This window comes from Syngnathus typhle, linkage group LG20 (genome assembly GCF_033458585.1).
Source record: "Syngnathus typhle isolate RoL2023-S1 ecotype Sweden linkage group LG20, RoL_Styp_1.0, whole genome shotgun sequence".
In the NCBI taxonomy this organism is placed as follows: domain Eukaryota; kingdom Metazoa; phylum Chordata; class Actinopteri; order Syngnathiformes; family Syngnathidae; genus Syngnathus; species Syngnathus typhle.
In genome coordinates, this window is record NC_083757.1 from 996506 (window position 1) to 1022816 (window position 26311).

The 26311-nt window shown below is 44.5% G+C and overlaps 1 protein-coding gene across 1 annotated transcript; it reads left to right on the forward strand.

Annotated features, from left to right (window-relative positions):
- Positions 1 to 2799: 2799 nt before the first annotated feature.
- Positions 2800 to 25754, forward strand: stt3b (STT3 oligosaccharyltransferase complex catalytic subunit B). Its single transcript, XM_061267016.1, has 16 exons — positions 2800 to 3295; positions 10452 to 10560; positions 12064 to 12351; positions 13091 to 13156; positions 13990 to 14089; positions 14388 to 14486; positions 15034 to 15180; positions 17217 to 17265; positions 17430 to 17584; positions 18991 to 19202; positions 19812 to 19999; positions 20974 to 21145; positions 21677 to 21850; positions 22269 to 22382; positions 23185 to 23391; positions 23523 to 25754. The coding sequence occupies exons 1-16, from the start codon at positions 3036 to 3038 to the stop codon at positions 23595 to 23597; spliced, it is 2415 nt and encodes an 804-aa protein (XP_061123000.1). The 5' UTR covers positions 2800 to 3035; the 3' UTR covers positions 23598 to 25754.
- Positions 25755 to 26311: the final 557 nt, after the last annotated feature.

Genomic DNA, 26311 nt, shown 5'->3' on the forward strand with positions numbered 1-26311 from the left:
TGAAGGAACCTTCTTTTACTTATGTCGGTCGGGCCGGTGGTTAATAAATGTTCTTGTCTGGGAGGGAGAATCGATTGATCTATTTATCGCTCTGTCTGTCTGACAATCGATCTATTCATCTGCTATCATCCATCCATCCATCCATCCACCTGGCAGTCTTTTGGTCCATCCCTCCTTTCATTCTCCATACGTCAGCCATTTCATTTCTTTCCATCGACCCAACCATCCGTTGTCCATCCATCTCGAGCGCTCGGCGAGTTCTTCGTCGTACACGGCCTGATTGTTTTTGTGATCACTGCAGACTAAAGTTGAACATTCATCTGTTGTCGTGCGTATTGATAAAAGCTCAAATAAGCCTCTCAAGAAAGTAACAAGTGTTTTGTCAGGCTCACCGGTGGCAGATAGATATCACATCTGTAGTTATTTTACTTGGAGGTCACCTTCATTCAAAAGTTCATGGGGAGGATTCTTGAACCAAGTGAAATGTTGCTGTGAAGATGTTGAATCGAATTTGAGTGGGTGACATTTTGCTCGCAGGCAGTTCAATAGCTCCACTTTACTTCTCTTTGCTTATCTCTCTAGCTCTTGTCAATTCAAAGTCAAGACATCCCTTCAGGCTGTCTGTGAGGCTCCATCTCGCTACATTTTTGGAACCTTCGTCAGTGGCAATATTCAGAAGGCCAATATTCACACTGACATAGAGACTATAATTGCCCCCCCCCCTTTCTTGTGATTAATGTATTTGGAAGCAAAGTAAGAAATCAAAAGGCAGATTCGATATGGGAAAACTGTCAACGTGTCAGCTCTCCTAGTCTCAAAGAAGCACTAATTCATCATGCGCTTTGCAAAGATGAATCAAAACATTAATCAAAGCTTGATGGATTACGACATAATGGCCATTGACTGGGCTATTTTACATTCCATGCGCTGACGTGAAAATGAAACGGGGTTGCCCTGCAGATCACTCATGTACTTCTCAAGATAAGCAGCAGCCTGAGCAGATCAGGTGAAAGAAAGAAAGCAATTTGAGATGAGCTTGTCTTGACATAATAAAGTGCAACAAGCCCATTTCTTCATTCCTGGGCCTTACTGCGCCATGTTCACATCAGGGTTGAACAACTTCCCAGAGCCCTGTCGGAGAAATGAGGCGTGCGCCGAGTGAAATGGGCTGTCGCTGATGAGAGCCCACAGGTAAGCATTCTGCAGAACCACCTCACCAAGTCGTGCCTCATTATTCCCCCGCCAGCGCCATTAAAAGCCAACTACAAATTATTTTGTGGCAGCACTGACCGTTCAAATGTCATGTACAGTCGATGGAACCATGTGGCAAAACAATCAATTATCTCCATCGTGCTCCTCAAGCATACTTTTTCACGCTCTTCACTGTCCTGTGAGAGGACATTTTGCGTTCAAACCTTTTCTGAATTTGAGAAATTTAGAGTCAATTCTGTCAATATAGGCTGAAGATTAGCTCGACAGAGCAAAGTCCAATGAGTATTTCTTGCCAAGCACGATGCTTTTTCCCTTTGGCAGAGTAGAGCAGTACAAACAGCTTAGAATGCCAAGAAGAAAATCGGCTGGTGTTATTGGGGAGTCTTTCGTGTCGAGACAGCTGGGTAATACCGAGCTTTCTCGCCCATTCACATTTCATCTGCGTTTGCTCGAAGCAACTCGTCATATTATAATCTGCACATGCAAATCTCATTTACATTGACATTGCTGTGTATGCGGAATATGTCATCTGCGTCTACCCTTTGTTTCTGTGCTATCCTCGTGAACCCCAAACTTGTATCCACTTCTGCCAATGTACTCTTCAAGATGATCCTCAATTCTCATAATAATCCTCATTCGCCTTTCATCTACCCATCCATGTAAAAAGCGTGTGCTCATCGTTTGATCTCATCGCTTGAGAGGGTTAGCCCTCTCCAGACCATAGCCCCAATCCGCAGTTCCGTTAAACCGACTCGAACTTCACTGCAATTTTCTCAACATGAATATTTCATTTTAATGTTAAATCATTTGTGGGCTGGCTGTAAATATTATTGCTGCAAAGCAAAGATGGGCGATCGTATTGAAAGATGAATGGCGTTTTGGCTGCATCACAATGTTGTATTTTGAAAGCAACCAGTGTGTTAAGAGTGTATCACGCACGACACGTTGCACGCGCATTAAGCAAGGCGTAAACATAAACGCACAAAGCGGCTGCATTGGGCTCTTTGACCACGAGAGGGCGCCCAAACGTCGCGAGAGTAATCGTTTTCATATTAAACGTTCAAAAAAGAACGAACGTCACAATCTTGCGTACAAGTATAGCAGAACGCTTGTCTGGAGTCAAATGTGGGCTCTTTCTGAAGCAACCATTTTCAAACAACACAATATAGTATGTTATCCCTTCCCGATTTCAGCATGTATTTTCAATGTTTAAGTCAAAAGTGGCATCGTTCATCATGGCCTTTATGTATACTGTAATCCAATGAATGCTGCGAGCATTTCTATTCGCATTAGATTCCTGTTTTCAATCTTGCAAGTGTACAACTCCCACAAAAACATGCATATCATTTTCCGTTCATGTTTTAGCAGGGGCTTGCTTAGCAGACAGCGCCAGATTGACACCAATTCAAAAAGCTCAAAGTTGGCTGTCAACGCTGAATTGGACTCCGTTTTAAGTGGTGTGTTGTTTCTGTCAGTCAACCCAACGCTGTTCTTCCATTGGTCGAACGGTACGAAGTCCCGCCTTCCAATACCTGTCAATTTGTAACAGGCCGCCACAGCTTCCGGTAACCCCGCCCATCGCATCTCTTCTTCCTCTTTCCACCGGTGCTGTGGAGCGTCGTGCGGGTTCACTGTTGCGGTTTCGGTGCATCACGGGATGTAACCGCTACCAGTCCAAATCTTATCCGAAAACCTTTGGAAATTCCTGGCAAGGCAGCAAACCAAGGGGAACTTACATCAGCACGGAGCGGAAGAAGATAGGCTAGTTTGGGCTGGAGGGGGACTCTAGCAAAGCGACCGACCGACTTCCACCGCGCGCAGAAATGGCGGAGCACCACGCAGTCAGCGACGGCAAACACAAAGCGTCCGCTAATGCCGGCAGCTCGGTGCACGGGAACAGCCGAGCCGGCGCCGCGGCTGCGACGGGCGGCAGAGGAGGCCTGTCGGGCGGACTGACACAGCCGGCTGGGTGGCAGTCGTTACTTTCGTTCAGCATTCTTTTTCTGGCCTGCCTGGCCGGATTCAGCTCCAGACTTTTCGCCGTCATTCGCTTCGAGAGCATCATCCACGAGTTCGACCCATGGTAAGATGATGATCATGGTTATTCGTATTCTTGCAATCCCGATCGTAGTTGCATTAATTGTCCTGTTTGAATGGCTGCTCATTGTCACGCTGTCTGAAGGAAGCATTTTTTTTTCTTCTGGTGCAAGCGGTTGATAATAATGTCACGGTCCGGACGTTTGGCACGTCCAAGGAAGGGTGACATTTATACATGACGCTTGGAGTCTTATTTAGCTAGCCGGTCTAGTTGACTACTTGTTTCGTGCTGATGTTCTTCCACACTCGTGCTCCCACTGGGTCTGCACTTGACTTAAATAGGAGGTGAGAAATGAATGAGGCTTTGCTTTGTAAAAGACTTTGAATGCAATCCGAGTGGGAGTATGACGTTGCGCATTGTGGAGAGAAATCGCTTCGACCGTGACCGCTGTGATTGATAGTGTTGTGCCGCCAGCGGGGTTCACTCGTATCTTTTAAGTCGTTGGGAATGAACGATTAAAGGAATAAATGGAGGCTTTCGTTGACGTTCCAGGCTGGTGCTCGTCACCACTGCGGACGGTTTGTAACCCGGAAGCAGATGGATTCGCTGTGACCTGTCATCACAATGTTCAGTCGAATTTAGTCACGTGATCGGACTTCCTCTTTGCGCTCACGACCTCACTTACACGAACAGTAAAAGTATTTTTTACATTTTTAAAAAACTAATGAAATAAGTCACAGCTATCAACAGCTTCATAAAGGGGGATGCGATATGGAAAGATCGGGCTGTCATTGCTTGGACAAATGCAGAGCTGTAACTATCCGATCACGTTTTAATCTCCATCCCTATATTAAAAAGCACAAACATTAAGATCCAATAATACAAACAAAGGTTGGCGGTTGTTTATCAAAGCAGAGGCAGGGGGGCGGGGCGGGGCCTTGTGCGTGACCTCAGGAAGTGCATGTTTTGACCTACTCTACTGGACTTTGTGACCTTTGACACATCCCACTAGGACGTGTCTTGCTGTAGGCAATGTTTGAACTATTTATATTTCTCATGCAAACTGAAGTTGCCTTGCGTGTAAGACAATTTCAAAATCATCAATTGTGTAATCATTGCATTCTTCTTTCTGCTATGCTACCACAACGCCTCATGAAGTTTGGCTTCAGGTTCTGCGGTCTTCCTCGCTTTGCCCTCATTGGTATGGGTACCCTTTTGGAAGATTAACAGCAGACAGGCAAAGTATGTTGTTAATGTGACAAGAGTCTGATTATTTGGACTTAGTGCTTGGAATTTGCCCCAAGCCATGACCTTAACATTGTTTCTGAGGGTTAAATAGTGCTCAGAGGCTGCTTTCTCTCATTAGAGCCTAGCCACGTAGCATCTGGCTGGTCACACAAATGTTTTGCCACACTGCATTGTGCATTTGAGAAACAACTCGCAGCCAACGTGAAGTCATGTTCCCCCGGATTGGATTCCAAAACAAAGAAATTGCCAATGGAATGGTTGCTTTTGATTTATTTTTTTTGGTCAGGTCAGGGGATTACTCATCACATAAGCGAGAAGCACAGCCCCACGGTTTTGACTTTGTGTGACACACTTAGGAATTTGACAGGGTTTATGCTTGTAGCGCTGCTATTGGGTTTGACTCGGACCTCGGTCACGTGCCGCATTTTTCATTAGCGGTGTCGCATTCATTTTGTTGAAGCCTTTTACTAAAATGTATTTAATTCATTTCCGCTCCAAAGTCACTCATGCATGCAGAAACAAGGGGACGGGAGCAATTGATTGCCGTGTCTATACTTGTGCATAGGAGATTCTTGAACATGGTCTCATTGTTAATTAACGCAGCGTCATGTGTTTCTTAAAATAAATCCCTTCTATGCTATGTGCAGGGCTTCGGGGCGGAAGTGTTGGTAGAATGAAAAGCTTGAAGGTTGGCATACTGACAGGTGTCAGCATGCAGCTCCGTGGGAGCCCACAACTACATTTGCAACAAAGAAAGATGGGGGAGAGAAATTGCGCAAGGATGCGAGGCGATGCAGAGGGAGAGAAGGATTTAATACCTGTCACGCATCCAATCTGAGGGAGCTTTTATCGATGGAGCCATAGAGATTTCATTGTTTCATGGCTTTGTTTTTTCTTCTCGTGCATCTTTGCTTTCTTATGACACTGGGCGCATTTTTATCTGCCCGTGTCCCAACTGTGTTAAAAAAAAAAAAAAAGTGTCTGTGGCTAAGAGATTTCTTTCAAAAGTGCCCATAAAATAGACACCGCTGAAGACTGGATTGATTTTTCAAACAGTTGGCTGTATCTTGAAAAAGGGATTTCAGCACATCTCAAAGTCATTTTCCTTGCAGTTTCTTCGATTGTCTTTTTTTGGACAAGCCTCCTCTAAATTGCCATGTTTGTTTAAACTTGTGTCGGAGCATGTTGAAAGCTTCTCTGCCTAGCTTGAAGCCTGCATCTCTTATAGCAAAGCAACGATGGAGGCTTGAGTGCAAAGTGTTGTTGTTCTTATTGTGGACGAAAAATAAAGGGACCGTGAGCTTGACTGCCCGCCGGATAATTGTTTTCCTACTGCCGGCGGAATTAATGGCCGCAGGAGTCACTTGATGAGGTAAGGGACCTTGGCTTGTATAAAAAAATGTAAAAATGTTGCTTACTTGGGACAAAAGTTCATATACAACAACTTGAGCAAACTTCAATGCTATTAGAATAATTAATAGGATAGTTGATTCGACAAATATTCCTTTTGCAACCAAATATGTCATTTTTTGTAGTCTTAATCCAAATTCAAAAGAACCAAAGACTTCCAAATGAATGTGAATGAATACAGTAGAGGTCAGTGGCGTCCAATAAACGGAAACTAACTGCTGTTGTCAGATAAAGTTGAGCACGGACAGATCTACCATGCTCATTTGCAAAGGGGAATGAATGAATGAATGAATGAATGGTGCTATTAAGACTCTAATTCAGACGGCGGTGGCGGCTGCTGCTTTCAATTGCACTCATTGGATCGCTCGCAGCGACCAATTACTATTTGTAACATGAGGTTCGTTATTAAAATGAACTGTGTGTCAATGGTGACCGACATGCAGGAGCTCATTAAAACACCTTATTATAACAGCGCTTGTTATTGTCCACTTTAATTGCTCTTTTGTTTGCTTCAGCCGAGAGGATTCCGCGCGACTTGAAACCAACGGTATGTGTAATTAGTATTCCTAGGGCTCGGCTAGCACAATATCAAAATGGGCCCGGATCTCCAAACGCTATTAACGTGAACTTAGCTGACTCTTCAAGATAGCTGGAATCTTTTTAATGGAGTTAACGTGGCGGCGTTGGTACCTATTCTTCATGAAGAAGCCATTAGTCGCACGCAGCATCCAAGTGACTTGGAGTGAGTGCTGAGACCAGTGCAATAAAATAAGGGTGAACACTTTTGCCTATTTTTGGCCATGTTTTAGGTCAAACCAGTAACTGAGTCATAACAGTGCAATTTTGTCCAGTCCATTTGACATGATGTCCTGTTTTTGGAAAACGTGATGAAACGAAATGGCACAGAGCAATTTCCCATTTCGGGGGATTGCTCTGTGCCATTTTGGCAAAGGGATCGAACAAAATGGCACAGAGCAGTTTCCCATTTTTTTTTAAAAAGTAGCTTGCGACAAGCCTTCTGTGTCTACTCGAGTGACAAAATAAACGTGTGGCCCAATTGTCACTTTTGGCTCCCAAAGTGCCTACTCGCTCGTCTGTCTCTTTCTCCAATTCAATGGTCTCATCCAGGCCCTCCGAAATACAAGACCTACAGGAATGAAGCAAGTGGAATTCCTCTGGAGTGAAAAATGCATTCACAAGATGGCAATGTCGCCATTCACTAAGATGGCTTTCACGCAGCGGTGAATGCTGCAACCGTGATCACCTTGTGATCGACTGGCCGTCAGTCCAAGGGTGTGGTGCACTTCTCACCTCAAGTCACCTGACGTCATTTTTGCCGTTACTTTTCAGCCCTTTGCTGACCTTGGCCAAATAAAGGAAGGAATTGCCCTCTTTGTTCCGAGACTTTCCAAGTGTCATATCTTTTAGTGCTATAGGAGCAAATTGGGTCATGGCACATCGAGAATTGATGGAAAATCCAACCAGTGTGACTCAGCTCGGACCTTTTAAAAAGTCTCCGCTGCATGCGTTGTGTCGCAGAGGAACTCCATTCTCCGGGTGCCGAGATTCATTTGGGTTTCCTCTGCCTGAGGCTGAGCGGAGCGTACGCTGTAGTATCATCCGTTTAGCCACGAGCCATCCTTCATCCTTGCCACCAAAGCCCTTAAGTGTGAAAACTCCCCCAAAAGCGGGACGATCTAATTGGATGAATAGCCAATGCTTGATTTAGCACAGGAACTTGGTTGCCCCCGCACACTAAACAAATCAGTGCCCTTTTTCCTTCACTAAATTATGCATGCAGTCGCAGTTCTAAGAGTGTAACTTTGCGTTATCTGTATTCTGCTCGGTCGCTCATTAATTGACGTGAATAACTGCTGCCGCTTTGGGGCTTTCGTGCCGTGGGACCACGCTTTTGGTCGTCTGTCTTCCGCTCCCTCCAAAGAAAAAAGACAAAATCATTTGTTTTTAGTATTAAAAATTCCCCGGCAGGTTATTTTGAACGGATCGTCAAATGACTTTTAAGTGTGCTTCGATAATCGGACATTAAATCCTCTCTGAATCAGGAGGTGGCAAACGACTCTCGCCCCCCCCTGCTTGTTTTTATAAATATGGACACGTGTTCATTCACGGTAGTTGTTAAACAAGTGGAGCGAAATAAAACTGGCCTCGTAGCGGAGTTATTGTCAGATGTTCCATTATTTTGATGGCCAAAAGCCAGCACGTACTTAGCCCCTGCAAACGCTGCACTGGCTTCATTAAGATGCTTGCATGAAGTTTGCCATTCCAGATGGTGTTTTGTGACTTAGCGCAAACTGAACTTGTCCTTCCACTGCGTCGGTAGCACTTTGAAAAATGCAGTATTGTCACTGTGATTTGATCTGTCCCCTAAAAGTCATTATCATCCATTCCTAGGTCTACTCTGGAGAACCTGCCAACTAACTACTCCAGCTTTATAGCCAACAATGTTTTGGAAACCTTTGCAGAGACCGCGCAACATCAGAGGCATAGTGAACTTTGTGTCCAACAATGGTGTTCATTGTATCGGATAAGCAAGTCTACCATTCATTTGCCGCGCAATCAGTCAGGGAAGATGTTTCCATTCAGCAGGTAGTCATCTCGGTCACTACCTGCGTGACCAAGTGTTCTCAGTCCTGCCCACCCAGGATTAGCGAGACCCAAATGGCAAGTCTCTTCATGCGGCTATTGATGAACTTGATTTAGCACATCATCTTAATGATTTACTTTGCAGGATGTCCGTGTCTTGTTCAGTCCATTGGGATGGAGATATACTCCACGTTCTCTTAGTGACTTTGCAGTACATAGCAAAGCCATTACGATCGACGCAGGAAAAATAACCACCTGGTTTTTTGGAACACACTCATCAATTGTATGGCCGACAGCTAGAAGTGTCCACTGCTGTACTTTGCTTCATCATCCCCTTTTATGGCTTATTCATTTCCGGAAGATGTATTTGATTTATTACGACTTGGGAAAAGTTTTTTTTTCTGCTTTCCCCACAGCAAGTAAATGTATCAGTTGCGTACAAGAACAAGATGGCCGTCCTGCACTCATAGTGTGGTGCAGTAAATAGAAGACGCGGGCCTCAAGTCTTAATGACGCATGGTGATAAAGATTAGTGAGAGACTGATTTTAACTAAGCATCAGCGTCATTGAATCGGCATATGACAGCTTTGGTTTGCAGTGTAAAATACTTTTTTTTTTTTTTTTTGTCAGTAATGAATGAAAATGTGTGCGGTTTAATGCCGTTGTTTCTCCAGTGGCTTATCCTATTTTTGCAATGGCATTTTTTGGGGTGGGATAAAAGCCATTCTTCCGAAATCCATTTCCTTTGATTCATATGCCACTGTTTGAATTGATTTGTTTTGTTTTGGGTGTTGCGTTTAATTTTCTTCTTTTGATTGGATTGGCCACATTTTTTCATTTCCCACCACATCATGTGTCTTGAAACACACCATTTGATTTCACTCTGTTCAGAACAGTCCATTTTATAAACATAGTTGCCAAAATGAATTGTGTCTATTGGATTTTTAATGGACTTCTTTACTCACTCAAGCAAACGTGGGTGCAATTTCGATCCTCTTTGGGAGATACTTGCACAGAACTAAGTTTCGCCTGGCTTTTTAGGAGAACTTCCAGATGACATACCTCCAGAGCATTTGATCAAACATGCCAGCGTTTATTTTTCGCCTAATGCTCTTTGATACATTTGAAATGAGATTGAAGTGTTTTGGAATCATCCTTTGGGGGATGTTTATGGTTTGAACTAATAGTTCTAAAACTGTTTGAGGGGGTTGCAGCATTTTCTTTTTCAACTATTACCAGCCGTTCATCCCCAGCGGGATTATGTGGAGTTGTAATTATGTGCCAACCGGCAGATATTGACACTGAGTATTTAATCGCAATCTATCTGGTGTTTGTGTCGTCTGGCTCTTAAACATAAATTCTGTCCATCAGGCATATTCGTCACAAGGAGGATTCGAGCTGACATCCTCTTTGCATGCTTATGTGTCTGCTAATAGGATTAAGGATGTGCCCCTTGAATAGTCAACAGTACAAATGGAATCTGAATATGGATCGCATCAAAAATACTTTGTTTTTTCCAGCAATGGCAACATTTTTGTCCTCAAGTGTTTTTTGTTGTCCTGTCGATTATTGAAATGGTTTCATTTGGGTTGCTGCAACCCTGGCACATGGTTGGTTGCGGTTAGAATTATTTGTACACAGCATAATTCCGCAGGCCTGCAATCCATGTTTTTTCTTTTTCTTTTTTAACTTAGGCTGACCTTAGCGGTTGGCATCACCGCAAAGGCTCGGAGTGAATTGAAGCCCTATCTTCCCTCTTTTTCACAAGGCAAGGCAAAGCATCTGCCGCTTCCCTATTGTTTCGACTCCCACAAAAGCCGTCCTTCTTTGGAAAAGTGTTTTTTGTTCCGTCAGCTGACATAGCAATTTGGCAAGCTGTGACAAGGACGAAAATGTGGTGCAGTCATTCTTAACCTTCATCGTTTTTGTGTCTCCTCAGGTTCAACTACAGATCAACACATCATCTCACAACCAATGGCTTCTACGAGTTTCTTAACTGGTTTGATGAAAGAGCCTGGTACCCGTTGGGAAGGATCGTAGGGGGCACGGTACGTTTCTTTCCTCTGCTGCAAAATGAGGTTGCGCTCCTCATCGCACATTTCTGCTAGATTGCCTCTCTAGGTATTAAGAACACATTTTAGCCAGGAAAATAATGAAATTGCAATCTTTTTATTAACGCAGTATCATTTTGAGGCTCACACCAGATGTTCTCTTTGGTCCCAGTTTTAGATGCTGCATTGACGTGGATCAAATGCATGTTATTTGACAAATGTATTTAACAATGACTTTGACTCCAATCACCTTTCACCAGGCTCCTTTTTTGTCATACACAAAAAAATAAGGATAGGATTTGTAGCAGAGGTTTTCGAGGTGCTGTGTTCAAAGTCAAGCACCATGGCAACATTTCTTCAAATGGGACGCGTCTTAAACGCAGCAGCCTTTGAACACATTTTACAGGGACTGTTGTTGTTGTTGTTTCGGCTCATTAATAGCCCAGCAGAGAGTCTGTCAGTCATCGTTGTGTCGTGGCTGTTCATTGCCACAATATTTTCATTTCTGTCGTATCCAATTATAGTCATTGAATTCATAAACAAATTGCACAGCCCGCAATTCCGTCACACTTTTGGCCTTAATGCTCTTTGTTAAATCCAAAATCCCCCATGTCAGTCATGCGACAGTTCTCGACTTTTTTTGGTTTTTTTGCGCAGATACCATTATCATCGCAACGCCTACTTAAGCTGATGATAAAGGGCAGCCGCTTAAAAAAAACACGACCGATAATGTTTGCTCGTTGTGTTCCGTAATACACAAAAGCAGCGAGGAATAGCAAAACTGCTTGTACTCCTCGTCCGAGGCTGCCGACAAGCCGCGATTGTGAGTTTCGACCTGGTGCACGGCACGGCGGGGGGACACTGTTACAACAGCAATTGCGCCTACCGCCGACATTGACTGGGCCAAGAGGAAAACACCACGAAATGGCATCAGTGTCACATTAGCGGTTATGAAAGCTAGCTAAATCTAACCTTGCACGCAAACGTGCGCTAATAACTCCCTTTCAAATCTGTAACGGGAGCAATAGAATTCTGTGCCCTTTATACCACTGCATTATATCAAGCTGCTGCCTGCTGGCTTTTTTATTTTATTTTTTAATTTATTTAGATTCAGACTGTTCTCATGAATTGCGTGTGCTCCGAGCACTCGCGTGGTTCCGCCGTTTAGCAAATAGACGGGGCCTTTAGCAGTTAACGTGCCGGTCGACTTTCTTTTGAGCCCGGTCCATCTTCTTTCCATTTCACTACCAGCCGTCATGCAGACGAGAAACTGCCAGATATGCTTTCTCCTGACACCAAAGATAAGAAAGAAGTGTTTTTTTTAATGTGATGGTCGGAACAAAGCACAATAGAAGCAAACATTGTTATGATTAAGACAATGGCACCACAAGTGCACCTTTGGTGAAAGCTTTTTTCTTGGTACTTATTTTGTTTTTGAAATGAGAAACCTTTTTCCTCTTACTAAATGTTCCCCCCCCCCCCCCAATCCCATCTGGCCAGGTCTATCCCGGATTAATGGTGACGGCAGGACTCATCCACTACGTGCTCAACTTGCTTCACATCACGGTCCACATTCGAGACGTGTGCGTTTTCCTGGCGCCGGTGTTCAGCGGTCTCACGGCCATCTCCACGTTCTTGCTGACGCGGGAGCTGTGGAACCAGGGCGCAGGGCTGCTGGCGGCCTGCTTCATCGCCATCGTCCCCGGCTACATCTCCCGCTCCGTGGCCGGCTCCTTTGACAACGAGGGGATTGCCATCTTTGCCCTCCAGTTCACGTACTATCTCTGGGTATGGATGCGCCGTTGGATTCGGGACGGCCGCAAAGCATCTTTCACAGCCGTTTGTTCATGTTGGGTCGACGCAGCCAGAAAAGTGGCCCCCGTTTTATGTTGTACGGTCTCGGATGATGAAATATAGATGAGCAGTCTTAAAAGGCCTGCACGGGAGCCTTTCGATGCTGACGCACAGTAATGGCAGACAAAAGGAGAGCTTTGGCCAAGCGCATCATCCCGTCTTTTTCGGATTCAATTTCATTAGTTTGATGCTCTCTCCTTCCAATTAAAATGGTGAATGTTGTCACCGAGTTCAAATACCAAAGGCGCTAGTTAATACATCATGCCGCAGGAGAGCCATTCATTGGACATAATGCAATCATCTTGGTGGGATTCCCTTTCCATGGACGCTACTTTATTCTTTTTTGACTAAATACCTCGAATAGGAGCGCAGGGACCGTATGAGATTAGATTAGAAGCTCCTAGTTTGCACACAGCACTGATTGATTAGGGGAAAAATGCCCTCATGCAGGTTTTCCCCAAATTGTAACTACCGTGTCATAGAAAAACAAAGCACAGCCGCTAATTTGCTCAACATGTATAACCGGTTGGAGCAACACCAGCACTCTTCTGTTGGTTTCATGATCAGGAATCGGAAGAATGTGACAGCAACCTGAGATGTATATTAAACAAATGTACGACTATTCAATCTATCTTCACTGCGGCCATGAATGAACTGCTTGTTTTTTCCCCAGGTGAAATCTGTGAAGACGGGTTCCGTGTTCTGGACCATCGGCTGTTGCCTCTGCTATTTTTATATGGTAAGTGTCGTTGCACACAGACGGTGACACTGCTGACATTTTGATGTTTCACCCCATGGCTACAGCTGCTATTTGTTTTATTCCAGCCCTTCCTTCTGCTGATGTTTGTGTCAGCGAAGAAACTGAGAGTCTATTGAATTGTCAAGTACAGGTTGTTTTTAAGCTCATTGAATCCAGAAGGACAATTGCGGGTTGTCCTTTTTCTTTTTACCCTCAATCTGAATTGCTAATTTGTATTTTATCTGCATTTTATATATTATCTGTATTTTATCCCTGAGCCCACTGTTGTTGAGACAGTCGTCCTAGCAACAACAAACAAGCTTTTGGTCGTGAGGCTAAAGTACGGCATCATACTGCATTGGAATTTTTTTTTTTTGTCTTCTTTTTTCAATCCTGTTTTGCTTTTAACACTGGGTGTAACCGAATGCGACAAGCGCGAGAGATGCATGTCGATAAAAAGAGGTCCTCGATCTCGCTATCGGCCTCATCGGGAAGTGCGAGATAAGGTAAAAGGATCAAAGCGACAGGCTTGGGCTGATGGAGGGACGCCACCAGAAGCTTTCTAGTTGCTGTGCGACATCTTTTTCTTTCCAATGGGGAGGGTGGGGAAGCGTTATGCCCGAATCTCTCTTGCCGTCATGCTCGTTCTTCCGGTAATGTCTTTTCATTATCCCTCAGTCTAAACAATCATCGGGGAGCGCCGTCGCTCATTTTGCCCAATTGAGTATTTCAACTGTTGACGACGCAACCTCCAAATGCAAACATGCCACTCATTGGACGTTATTAATATGGTCAGGTAACTTTTAAATATATGTACTGGTTGTCTCTTGCAGGTGTCGGCATGGGGAGGCTACGTGTTCATCATCAACCTGATTCCCCTCCACGTGTTTGTGCTGCTGCTGATGCAACGTTACAGCCAAAGAGTCTACATCGGTATGGCTGGCGCAGGCGTTTGTCGGGCGGGCGGGACTGACTTGATGTTTGCGCTTCAATTGGATTTCCAATGTAAATGCATGCAAATAGAAATCTCCTCCTCTTATACGACCTACCAACAGCTGCTCAGAATTGTCATTGAAGATGAAAAAAAGATGCTTTGGTTACAGTGGGACGGATAATGAACATGGGGGGGGATGCAAGGAGACAAGCTGGAAATAGCCGACATTGATATCCCTTTGAGAGTTTGAGCTTGTAATATTTTTTTCTTCAACCCCCCCCCCCCCCCCCCCTACAGCTTACAGCACATTCTACATTGTTGGTCTCGTGCTATCGATGCAGATTCCGTTTGTGGGCTTCCAGCCGATCAGGACCAGCGAGCATATGGCTGCTGCCGGTAAGTCAGATGTGACAGATGTTTCCAACTACCACCGCTGCAGTATACTAGTGTTTTTCTCTCTCCACCCCCCCCCCCCCCCCCCTTTCTTCTTACATTGCACACAAACGGCGTTAAACAATTCAACACCGTAAATATCTGCCACTCACGGCTCACTCCGAGAGAGCCAAGTATATTTGATGTTTGCCTGCGTAGCAGCTGCTCGGAACATCTGCTGGTAGCACTTAGAAGAACGAGTGAGCCATGGAATTGTCGGGACGGTGCCCCCCCCGTGGCAGCGGGAAGGCGGGATGGAATTTTAGCAGCCTGGCTGGCTGCTTTCCAGGACACATTGAAGGAAGGAAAGGCAGGAACGGGGTGATGCCCATCGTCAAAGGAGATGCTGAAAGCGCTGGAAAGAAGTGCTTCATTTCTCTTAAATCAAATTCACCAGATGCTTAAAAGAAGGGGGGGCAAATTGAATAAGAGAGACCCATGCAGTGAAAACAAAGAGTGCCATGAATGACAAGATATTCACTGTTGAGTCTTTTCTTTTTCTTCTTCCCAGGCGTGTTTGCACTTCTCCAAGCATACGCCTTCCTGCAGTACTTGAGAGACAGACTGACCAGGCAAGAATTCCAAACACTCTTCTTCCTCGGCGTTTCTCTGGCCGCTGGCGGGGTCTTCCTCACCGTGATCTATCTCACATATACAGGTACGTATGCATTTCTAATATCCTCTGTATCACTCACTATACAGATGTGCTCATGCTTTACTCGCAATTTTGTTTTTCATATTGAGATGGATATTTCTTGCGGAGCTTCTTTATCTTTTGCTCTATTGCACTCGGTAATTATAAGATTTTATTGCGTTTAATGTAATTAGTGACGTGCGAGCAATCTCAATATTATTACTGGTAAATGTCTTTGCTTTCTAATCAAATGAATCTGATTTACTGCTCTTTACAATACGTGCCGTAATGTCCTCTTATGCACACCGTGTCATTTTTGCACGGGTCCCAAGGCAGATTAGATTAATAAGCGTCTTCTCAAATAGGTCAACGAACTGATCCGGCCGGGATCCTCCCATCAAATAGACTTGCCCTGAGGGTTCGTTGATTTCATGCCACATTAAAGCTCTCGTGTGATTGGTGAGGCCAAGCAGTCGTGTAAATGGAATGCATTTTTATCTAGTGGCACAATGGAAACAAACTGAGCAGGTCGTTTTTCAAGTAACTAACATTCTTAGTCCAACAGAAGTTAAATGCAAATTTTATATACATGGCACCTTTATGTGAAAGTCATACAAGATTTTCATATTATTGTTGTTGGAGTATTATAATTAATAATAATAATTCATTAAATTTGTATAGCGCTTTTCGAAAACCCAAAGACGCTTGTACTGGATTGTACTGAGCACTCACGGTAGATAGCTCGCTACCTGGATGTCACAAGAAATTCTTTTTCTGGGTGTCATCACATTTTGCTAGTCTGCATCAGCGATATCCTTTTGGGGTTGGCATGACAAAAGAATAGAAGGAGAAAAAACAACCTCCCAAAGATCCGCATATATGCTGAGGTTTTGGTGATACCTCTCAGCATGTGTCAGGGTCTCTCTCTTTCTTTTTTTTTTTTCGCTTTTCACATTGTCCTGGTTAATGTTGTCTTGTGTGTTGTGCATCTCCGCTGTGGTTTTATGACGAGCTGAGCCGCCTACATTTCATGCTTCCGTTGTCATTTATTGATTTCGTTGAGATTTTCCTCGAGTATTTCCAAGCTGTAATTTTTGCCGCGGGATGGAGTGCTTTTTGCAAAATTACATTTGTACGAATTAGAGTTGGTTTAGCATTTCGGGAGCACACCAAATGAAAGTCCCGAAAGGCGATGAATGGAATCAATTTACAAGCGCACTCAAATAGTATCAAATAGTCTGTCGATCATTATTAAGGGGCAATTTATGTCAAGTTGCTGATAATCAATAGCTGAGGTGTAATGTGGAACCAAATGGGTCACCACTCACTCAAAAATGGGTAACATTGCATTTCTAAATATTCAGCTGAGCTCATTTGTGTTGTCTGGTATGGCACGTGGATGACGACGACGACGAGAGGCCCCCCGAGCAACAATTCAAAGCTGTAATGTATTCCAAATATGGATGCATATATATATATGAAATACCCTGTGTGTAATTTGCAGCTGAAATGGCTTATGTTTATAAATATGAGAATTAAGTTGTCAGGATACTACTGTAGACACGTTCTTATAATCACAGATGAGCGCTGCATTTTCTGGAGCCTTTGATTGGTCCATCCTTTAATATTTTCATAGCCTGCACAAAATGTCTTGCAGGGAATTATAACAGCACAATGAATGGTGATTTAAAGTGGTCTTACACATATTGTCAGTGAGTTGTCTAAAAATGGCAGAGATTGTGTTTTCTGCTCTTTGAGAGAGTAGATGGACTTCTAGAATGGAAGCTGGCCACACAATGAAAGGCTACACAATAGAGCCAAACTCGAGCTGATAGAAGTCATATTTGGCCACAGGGCCCGGCCGGCCGGCCGCCAGTCAAATTGGCAGTCAGAAAACAAAAGTAATTTGCAATCTCCCGTGTCGGCCTCAGCGACTTGAATGATCTGGCTGGCTGGCGTGTCTCTCGCCCTGTGTCAGCTGAGATGAGATTGATTGCACAATAGAGGATATATTGAATGTGATGATTTTTTGATTTTTTTTCCTCTCTCTCTATTTTTAGGATACATTGCTCCGTGGAGCGGGCGTTTCTACTCACTTTGGGACACTGGGTGAGTTGTACTCTTTCAGGCTGTAATGAATGAACAGATAGCATAAAACCACCAAAGAAAGAGCGTAATTCATCTGTGGTGATATAGCTTCATCCCACCTTCTTATTCTAGAGAATGGATCTGTCAAAATGCTCATCTGTGTCCTTCCAACTTTCCCCCCTTAGCTATGCCAAGATCCACATCCCCATCATAGCGTCGGTGTCGGAGCACCAGCCGACCACGTGGGTCTCCTTCTTCTTCGACCTTCACATCCTCGTGTGCACGTTCCCGGCAGGCCTCTGGTTCTGCATCAAGAACATAAATGACGAACGGGTGTTTGGTAAGACTCGCTCTAATTGAGAATCAAGGGCATGCAAAAGACACTAAATTCTTCAAGTCCCTTGAAGGGAATAGATTTGGGGACAGCGCGCTTCACTTTCAAGTGGTTGGCAGACATCCAGGGCGTGATAGCGTTAAGTCACTTTGATGGGGTGGAAAGGAAGGCCAAGGGTGTTTTGTTGTTGTTGTTGTTATTTAGAATGACTTGTAACTTTTGATGTGGCCAGTGTGATTATGAACACAAGGGGACCCAACATTAAGCCTTGAGGGACACTATGGGTACCTATATCCATGCAGGAAAATTGCGGTCTATTCCAATATTATGATGTGAGCAAAAGCTAAATTATGGAAAGGAAATGCTGAATTGAATGGAGCGCAAAAGTCTCTCTGAAGCCAAATGTGCTGCTGCAGAAAGTGAATGCTGACAGTTTGATTTTTAGTCAGTCGAGTCTTAACGAAGTGCCAAGTCGCCGTCATTCAGATAAGAAAACGCTCACATTTATCTTTTTTTTTTAAAGAAAGGATGTTGAGTGTGGGAGGAAGAAATATTCTTCAATGGCTGTCCATCAAGAATCCCTCAACGATTAAACATTTGCATATTGTGAAATCTAGGGATTGTCTGTCACCTTCAACTCTCTTGTGTTGTTGCTGACTAATTTTGCGCCAAAAGATAAAGGAGGTATGGAATCCACGTATGGCATGGCAATAGCTGAATACATTTATAATAATAGAGAGAATTTTCTGCTCCGGCAATCTGATCATTGAATCTTTCCAACTCTGACAGTCCTTTTGTTGGCTGCCTGCTGTTCCAGCAGCAGCCAGTTGGCGGTCCCAGTGCGACAAACGATGACTGTCTTGTTTTGTTCGTGGAATTGGGTGAATCACTCCATTTTCTCTGATTGAATAAACCGAGGCGATTTTAAGGCAATAATGTGTTCTTTGTGGTGAAAAGGCTGCAGTCTGAATAGGCAGCAGTCTGAGTGCGTCTGAAGGACAACGCAACGAAAGTCACCAAATTATTACAAGCTTTCAAGACGAAAGATTAGCTCTGTCCAGATGAAGGGCAGAGAACCTTTAAAGCAATCGCAAAAGCAGTCTGGTTCTCCGACAACTTACTCAGCCAATTATTGCTATTGATTAGCCACTCGCTTGTTGAGCCGGGCCGGCCGGCCGGCGCTTTTCAAGGACGGAAAGCTATAAAGGCGTTTTCTATTCAGGGCGTGCAATGCGGAGAAGAATTACAAGACGGATTAACTGAGTCTGGGGCTACTTTTTCCACTTTATTCATGGGATTCCCTTTACTCTCATTCTTTTTTTTCCTCTCTCGACATCCAGCATATATTTCCAGTCTTATTCAATGAGTCACCTGTTTTTTGTTTCTTCTCTCTCTCGCTTCCTTCCTTGCAGTCGCCCTGTACGCCATCAGTGCGGTGTACTTCGCCGGGGTGATGGTGCGTCTCATGCTGACACTGACTCCGGTGGTGTGCATGCTGTCGGCGGTAGCTTTCTCCAGCGTCTTTGAACACTACATGGGAGATGACACCAAGCGGGAGAAACCCCCCGCCGAAGATAGCAGTGATGAGGACGACAAGAGGAATTCTGGGAATCTCTATGATAAGGTTGGGTAGAATCATTGTCCAAAAAACATTTCAACAGCCTGGCTTGTTCAGGTGTATTATACCATACTGGGGTGGATTGACTTTGCAAAAAAAAAAAAAAATGCTGTGATGCATATCGTATTCGAGAGGCGGAAATGGAAGTGTAAATCCAGCCCTCGATTCAAAGTCACTTTTTGTTTGTGAACTTGGCTCGACACCCTTTGTGGTGCTCAAAAGGAAGGAAGGCTGGCAGACAGTCAGCCAGCTTTCATCGACGCATCCCACAAAAAGATTTCGAGCCGTTTCAGCTAACCTGTGATTCATCCAGCTATTTGATACTTTTTATTCATCTCCAAGCGGTCTCACACGATCAACGGGTGCTTTAATAGCCTTTATTGTTTGTTTACAAGTGTCAGCCAAATGCGCATACGTATTTTTCCAATGAGTATCCTCGCCGCAACATCCGGACCACTGGCATTTCAATCAGCCAAAAGCCTGAGAATACTAACAGTGGAACTCTTTGTCTCGCATTTCTACAATAGGTTGGCCTACACTCATATTGTCGAGGTGGAGGAAATCAACCAGGCTCAAACCCGAGCACTCTTTAAGACACTTTGCATATGTCTTCAGGCTGGCAAGGTGCGAAAACACGTGTCGGAGCAAGAGAAAGCAGAAGAAGGTTTGGGGCCAAACATCAAGTCCATCGTGACCATGCTGATGTTAATGCTCCTGATGATGTTTGCCGTCCACTGCACCTGGGTCACCAGCAATGCCTACTCCAGCCCCAGCGTGGTACTCGCCTCGTACAACCACGACGGGTAGGAGTTGCGCGCGCACACGCACACACTTGCTGTAATTTGATAATGGCTGTGAAATTAGCATAAGGAGGAGGCGAAGTTCACAGTAGCATGGCGCCACAAAGAGCAGCGAGCTGGGGAGTGCATGCATATTTCATCCATTTGTTGAAATATTGATGATGTGCAAGACAGCGCAAGCTTTGATATGGCTACTTATTTTTGAGTTTCTAGGTCATGACGTAAATGTTTGTGTTAAGGATATGCCGCAGTTATCGCTCGTCTTCAGAGAGTAGCGTAGCACTCATTACCGACTTGCTAAATAGACTCAGCGAGACGTGATCAAATTGTCGGCTTCATTTATTCTCCCCTAAATTCAGCCCAGTCCTGCTACTGTTAAACTTATGTGGTGCTTTATGTTCCCATGACATAGTGTGCTAATTCAAATAGTGGCCGCTGCTCAAATATTTGGCAGCTGCATTGCTAGCTTGGATAAATGAAGCGGGGCGGGGTGTGGCGTATTGCATCTCAAATAGACGCTGGGCTCCTCCTCCGCAGGACAAAAGAACGACAGACAGGTGGTGCCACTAGCTGGCTGCCGCCGTTCCCACTCTGACGTGAGATACACCCAAGTGTCGGTGGGTGCATGTCATTCCCACAGCAAACGCCCGCCATCTGCGTTTGTTGGAGTTCCAAGAAAAGCTGCTGCTGCTGCTATAAATTCCAGAACGGTGAATTGTAGCGGTGCGACCACAACTCCATTAATTGACAAGTTTGATCATCAATTGATTGGATACCTCTTTTTCAACGAAATACCCTTGCCACCAGCAAATCGAGATACTTTTCTTTCTGCCCTCTACAAGAACCTTCGCTGTAATTAATGCAGGCCTCGCATTGTCTCCACTTGACTAATGAAATTATAACAGGAAGGAGGGGGAAACATGCTAAATTTAACGACTTCCCTCTAACGCTTGATTTATTGGTCTTTGTGTTGTCAGGTCACGTAACATCCTGGATGACTTCAGGGAGGCGTACTACTGGCTGAGGCAGAATACTGATGAGCACGCCCGCGTCATGTCATGGTGGGACTACGGTTATCAAATTGCCGGGATGGCCAACAGGACCACGCTCGTGGATAATAACACGTGGAACAACAGTCATATAGCGCTGGTGAGCTCTTCTGTTTCATTGACTATCACACTCACATACTGTCGGAGGGCGGAAGTGTTGATTTGTCTCTCTGCTGCGTTTTGAAATGTTTTTGTGTCAAACTCCATCTGCTCTTTAACTGCCCTTGCTGCCCGTTGGCTCCTCATCTGTTGTTGGGAAATATAATCACGGCGCGTTAGAGGGTGTCATCGACTAGTGGCTACTGCTCCTGCTTCCAACCTGTGCCTGCGCGCTGTTGCGTTTTATTTGCGCTTTCTTTCATCTCCAACTGTGAGAGCGCAAAGCAGAGAGGAGACACTTTACAAGCGTCATCAAAAGTTCCGGCCGGAATGTGTCCAAGGCGCTTTTGAATGTCTTTGTCTGCATCTCCTCCATTTCGGAGGGATGAGGGACCGGTCGTAAGATTAGGAATATACGCTGCTTTCATGTTTCATCGATTTTTTTTTTAAATATATTTTTAGCCTAAATACACTCGACGCTAGCGTCAATGAGCTATGGTTGTAAATGTCTGAAACTTTTGCCACACTTTAGGTGGGGAAAGCCATGTCTTCCAATGAAAGTGCGGCCTACAAAATCATGAGGTCCCTGGACGTGGACTATGTGCTGATCATTTTCGGCGGCGTCATCGGCTACTCGGGCGACGACATCAACAAGTTTCTATGGATGGTGCGGATAGCCGAGGGCGAGCACCCAAAGGACATCAGGGTAAGTGTCAGCTCGACAAGGATGAGCAAATAGTCCAGCAGGTTTCAACACAGCCAGTAATGGAGCCAACGCCTTAACACCTGACCGCAACAATGATGGCCAACTGAAGACTTATCAATCTATTTAAATGCACCCCCCCCGGCTCCTTAACCGTCTCCACAACTCTGTCTTAGTACCTGATCCTTTCAACTAAGCACCCAGTCTGGATGTTTCCATTAAACCCCAAAAGCCCAAGTGCAGCTTCACCCCCCCTTGAATGTAATCGTTGACATTCCATCCTCAAGTTTGCAACTTTGAGCTTCATGCAGAGCCCAGAGTGACATTTTCCTTCTCCGATTAAACACATTTTAAAGTTGGTGTGCTAAAGAGTGAAAAGCAAAGGTTATAATAAGTAATCGTCTGCAATGTTTTCTTCCAGGAGAGCGACTACTTCACCCCTCAGGGAGAGTTCAGAGTGGACAAGGCGGGTTCTCCCACTCTGCTCAACTGCCTCATGTACAAGATGTCCTACTATCGATTTGGTGAAATGCAGGTGAGCTGAGCTGAGCCGAGCAGAGCAGTGAGTCGGAGCTAACGACCGCTTCATTTGGCGCTGTAACTACAACACGTTGACTTGCACATCTTGAGGGCACGCCGGGTCTTGTTGGAATCCACCTGCCGCTCTGATCCACTTCAGGCGCTGGGATAATGAGCGGGAAGTTGACACAGGTCTTGTTATCTCCCAACAAGTTATGGTGTGCTAGGCCACTTTGTAGACAGTAACAAGCAGCAGCAGCAGCCACCGCCTCCGTCTGACTGGTCCCCGCGGTGGGTAGGAGGATTTCAAGGCTTATCACATGCTTTGTGTTGTGGTAATAGATGAGGTTGGTTTGGTCCTTCTTGAACTGAGCCGACCGCTGTAACTGCTGCCTCAGTCGGGGTCAACGCAGTCGCTCGGTCGCAGACGAGCGCTTGAAAAACACATCTCGCCTAAATCGAAGTGGAAGATAACGGATAGCTTGTTTTACACTTGTAAGACTGTGTTCTTTAAAAGCCTGGAATATTCCTGGATGGATAGACAAAGCTACTCCTGTCAGACCAATCCCTCACAGCACACGGGATTGTTTTTTCGACCCAAATCAGATATTGCCTAGCAACTTGCAGCTTCCGCACTTTTTCTCATTACTCTGCAAAATGACCCTTCAACCTTTTTCAACTTGCCTGAAGGTTGTGCTAGATTTCTCCAAGTCTTCCATTGCTTCTTAGAAAGACAGGTTGCCGAATATTTTTTTTTTTCTCATTTTTGCTCCGGGAAATGGTGTTTCTTCTAACATTTTGCTCCGCCTCTCCCCCAGTTGGACTTTCGAACGCCCCCGGGCTTCGACCGGACACGTAACGCCGAGATTGGCAACAAGGATATCAAATTCAAGCACCTAGAGGAGGCCTTCACCTCCGAGCACTGGCTGGTCAGGATCTACAAGGTCAAAAACCTTGGCAACAGGGAGCCCATCGACCGCAAGCTTCGCAGCATCGTGCCCAAACAGAAGTACACCTCCAAAAAGGTACAACCAGCTCGTTCGTGCGTGCGTGCACCTCCAGGTCATTCGTTTCTATTCGACCTTTGTTTATTTCGTCGCATTATTAATGTGGCGTAATCAACCCGACCTGATGTGTGCCGTCTTTGGAATTGCAGACGGCCAAGAGGAAGCGTGGCTACGTGAAGAACAAGCTGCTCCTGAAGAAAGGAAAGAAAGTACAAAAAAAGTAACCCAGACAAACTCTCCTCCTAGGAAAACAAATCGAATGCGAAGAAACCTCTGACAAACAATGAAGAAGAGCACCTGGGTGAGGATTTTTGTGGCACTTTCTCATAAAGAGCACCCCCGTGTGGCCGGGAAGGTGAAGTGTCAAATTCTGGTTCTCCTCAGAGAGCCCTTGTCCATTTTATCTCGCGGGGGGTGTGGGGGGACATTTTGTCTTGCTTCTTTTCTCCACTTTTTTTCATTTTGCTCTTCATTTTTTTTAACTTTGTACTTGAATGTGTGGCGTGGCATCGGGCTGCTCTGTTGGTTTTTGTCGATTAAAACTGTTGTGCTACACGAACCATGTGATTATCAGTGGGCCGGGGCAAAGGTTTAGAAAGAGGTTAGGGGGCGGTGTCGCAACATTTTGCACCAAAGAGCCATCGACGTGAGCTTGCTCAATGGCACGTGAGAACCCCTGAAAAAGTGAGGAAGCGCTCGGGCCCCGTTCCTGACACGTGTACACGTCAACGTACGCCGTATGGAGGGACGTCACACACCTGTTTGAAATCACCTTCACAATCATGATATATCATCATCATCACCATCACTCACTCTTCCTTTTCTGATCATCTAAAAAAAACAATTGGCCTAAAATGTCATTATGTAAAACTAATGTCAAAGGAGTATAATATATTGGATTGTTGTGATTTTCTTTTTTTAATATGGAGTTTTTTTTCTCAAATTTTCTTTGGATGTTTTTTTTGTATGGCAGCAAATAGATCAGTGAATGCAATAATTCTTGTACAGAGATTCTGTTCACGGATGGAATGAATGTGTTTTTACAATGCCGCCCATTTCCCCCCCCCCCCCTTATAAGTATTCTAGATTGTACATTTTTGCTGCTAGGGCTTCATAGAGGCAAGCAACAATATGTAAAAAGTAGGGACGTTAATAAATTAGGCCTGCCCTCCTGCAGAGGGAGCTCTAGTTGGGTAAGCAAGCCCTAGTGCCTCTCGTCATTGACTCAGTCTTCCGTCATTTGGTCGTTCGTGGTTTAGCAACAGTTGCCTCGTCTGATACGGAGACTATGTAAAGAGTTTCATCGTTCCGTTTTTGCCTTGCCTTGCTCTTCCCATCTCATAGGGAAACACCCTTTAATGGTTTCCACTCCAGAGCTGTTGCGTTGGCTCGTGTGTAAATGTTGCTGTTATGGGCCACACTGGGAGAAAAATCAAAAAATAGAATGAGCCAAGTCAACATTTTACAGTTAGGTTGTAATTGAACACACAATATAGGGATTGCAGGAGGCGCTTGTTGCTTCCAAATTTGCATCAGTGCTAAAAAGAAATTAAACTATAGTACAGTTGAAATGAAAAATGGTCATTTTAGTTAACATTCCAACTTAATACTGTATTCATAATTTCACCATTCTTTTCTGAGCGGTGTGGCCCTTAACAGTCTGAAATATCTTCTTAAAGATGGAAATGACGCTCGCGCAAGTTTCCTACCCATGTCTTAAATCTCATTTTGATTTTTACGTTTACTGTGATGAGCAATTTTGAAGCAAAAAGTCTTGGTTGAACATTTTCTTTCCATCAGCGATAGCAGTCAGGATTGAATCAGCCAAAGGGTTTTCCGTTGTAAAAGTCAACTTTCTTGACTAAATGCAGTTATCACATTATTTGCCTGCTTCAATATAATGGAACAAAGACAGAGTTCTGACCGACCCCCCCAAGACACTGAAGCTTCATTGTGTTGCCATGTCCGATTTGTGATTCTGGAAGTGCACGCCTCCACTGTCGTATCGATATGATCATTATGTCACATCTGTATCACTATTGTTTTTTTAACGTTTCTTTCCTCACTGGTGTTTCTTATCACATCTTGTTTGGCTTTCAGACCATCATCACCTCGATTCCTCTTTATAGTTTGCTTTCAAAGGAAGAGTTCAGCCTAAGCCTGATGCGAGACGCTTACCCTCCTGTGTTTTGTTTTTTTAAGTAACCACAATTTCCTTCACTACTGCTGTTTTTTTTGTGTCGGTGCCGTTTGTTCTTGACACTCTTTGATTTTCTTCCGGGTTATTTGTTTGACGCAGTCCTCCTCGCCCGCCCGTTGGTTCAGCATCTACACTGTTGCTCTGTTTGTTCAGTCATCTTTAAATATACACCTAAATTAAATCATCTGTGTTGTCATTGTGGCCTCCCTCCCCTCTGAACATTTGCAACAGCAGCGTTTCTCCAAATAGTTCCTTGCAGGTTTAGTTGTCCGCTGGGTGGAAGCATTAACCTTCGAATGACGGAACACAGAGAGTTGCTGATTGATCGGCTTGGCTGATGAAGTCACTAGTAGTCCCACGCTGCCCGCGCACAAGTCGGTGACTACGCTACACAATCAGTGACTTTAATTAAATGCATTCAATATTGACAGTATCCTGTAACACCACTGCGTAGCCGTCAATGGTAGTGCAGCTCTAACACTGCAATAATATACTATACATAAAATACAATTATATATATATATATATATAACTATTATATATTAAGCCCATGCTTAAACCATTATATATATATATATATAATGGTTTAAGCATGTGCTTCAGACATTAACCACGAGAGGGCGACAGAGCCATTCAAAACATCCACCCACCATCAATTCATATGGTTACGATTCATGTCATTCAACATAGAATTTGAAGAGTTGCGCTGGGTTGTTTCTTTCCATGCATATTAAGTGG

What these genes read in the sequence shown, in the direction of transcription:
- stt3b (XM_061267016.1), top strand. Translation starts at nt 3,036, where the DNA reads ATGGCGGAGCACCACGCAGTCAGCGACGGCAAACACAAAGCGTCCGCT. An exon ending in ATCCACGAGTTCGACCCATG is followed by an intron (nt 3,296 to 10,451) that starts GTAAGATGATGA and finishes GTGTCTCCTCAG; the next exon opens with GTTCAACTACAGATCAACAC. An exon ending in GCCTCGTACAACCACGACGG is followed by an intron (nt 20,000 to 20,973) that starts GTAGGAGTTGCG and finishes TTGTGTTGTCAG; the next exon opens with GTCACGTAACATCCTGGATG.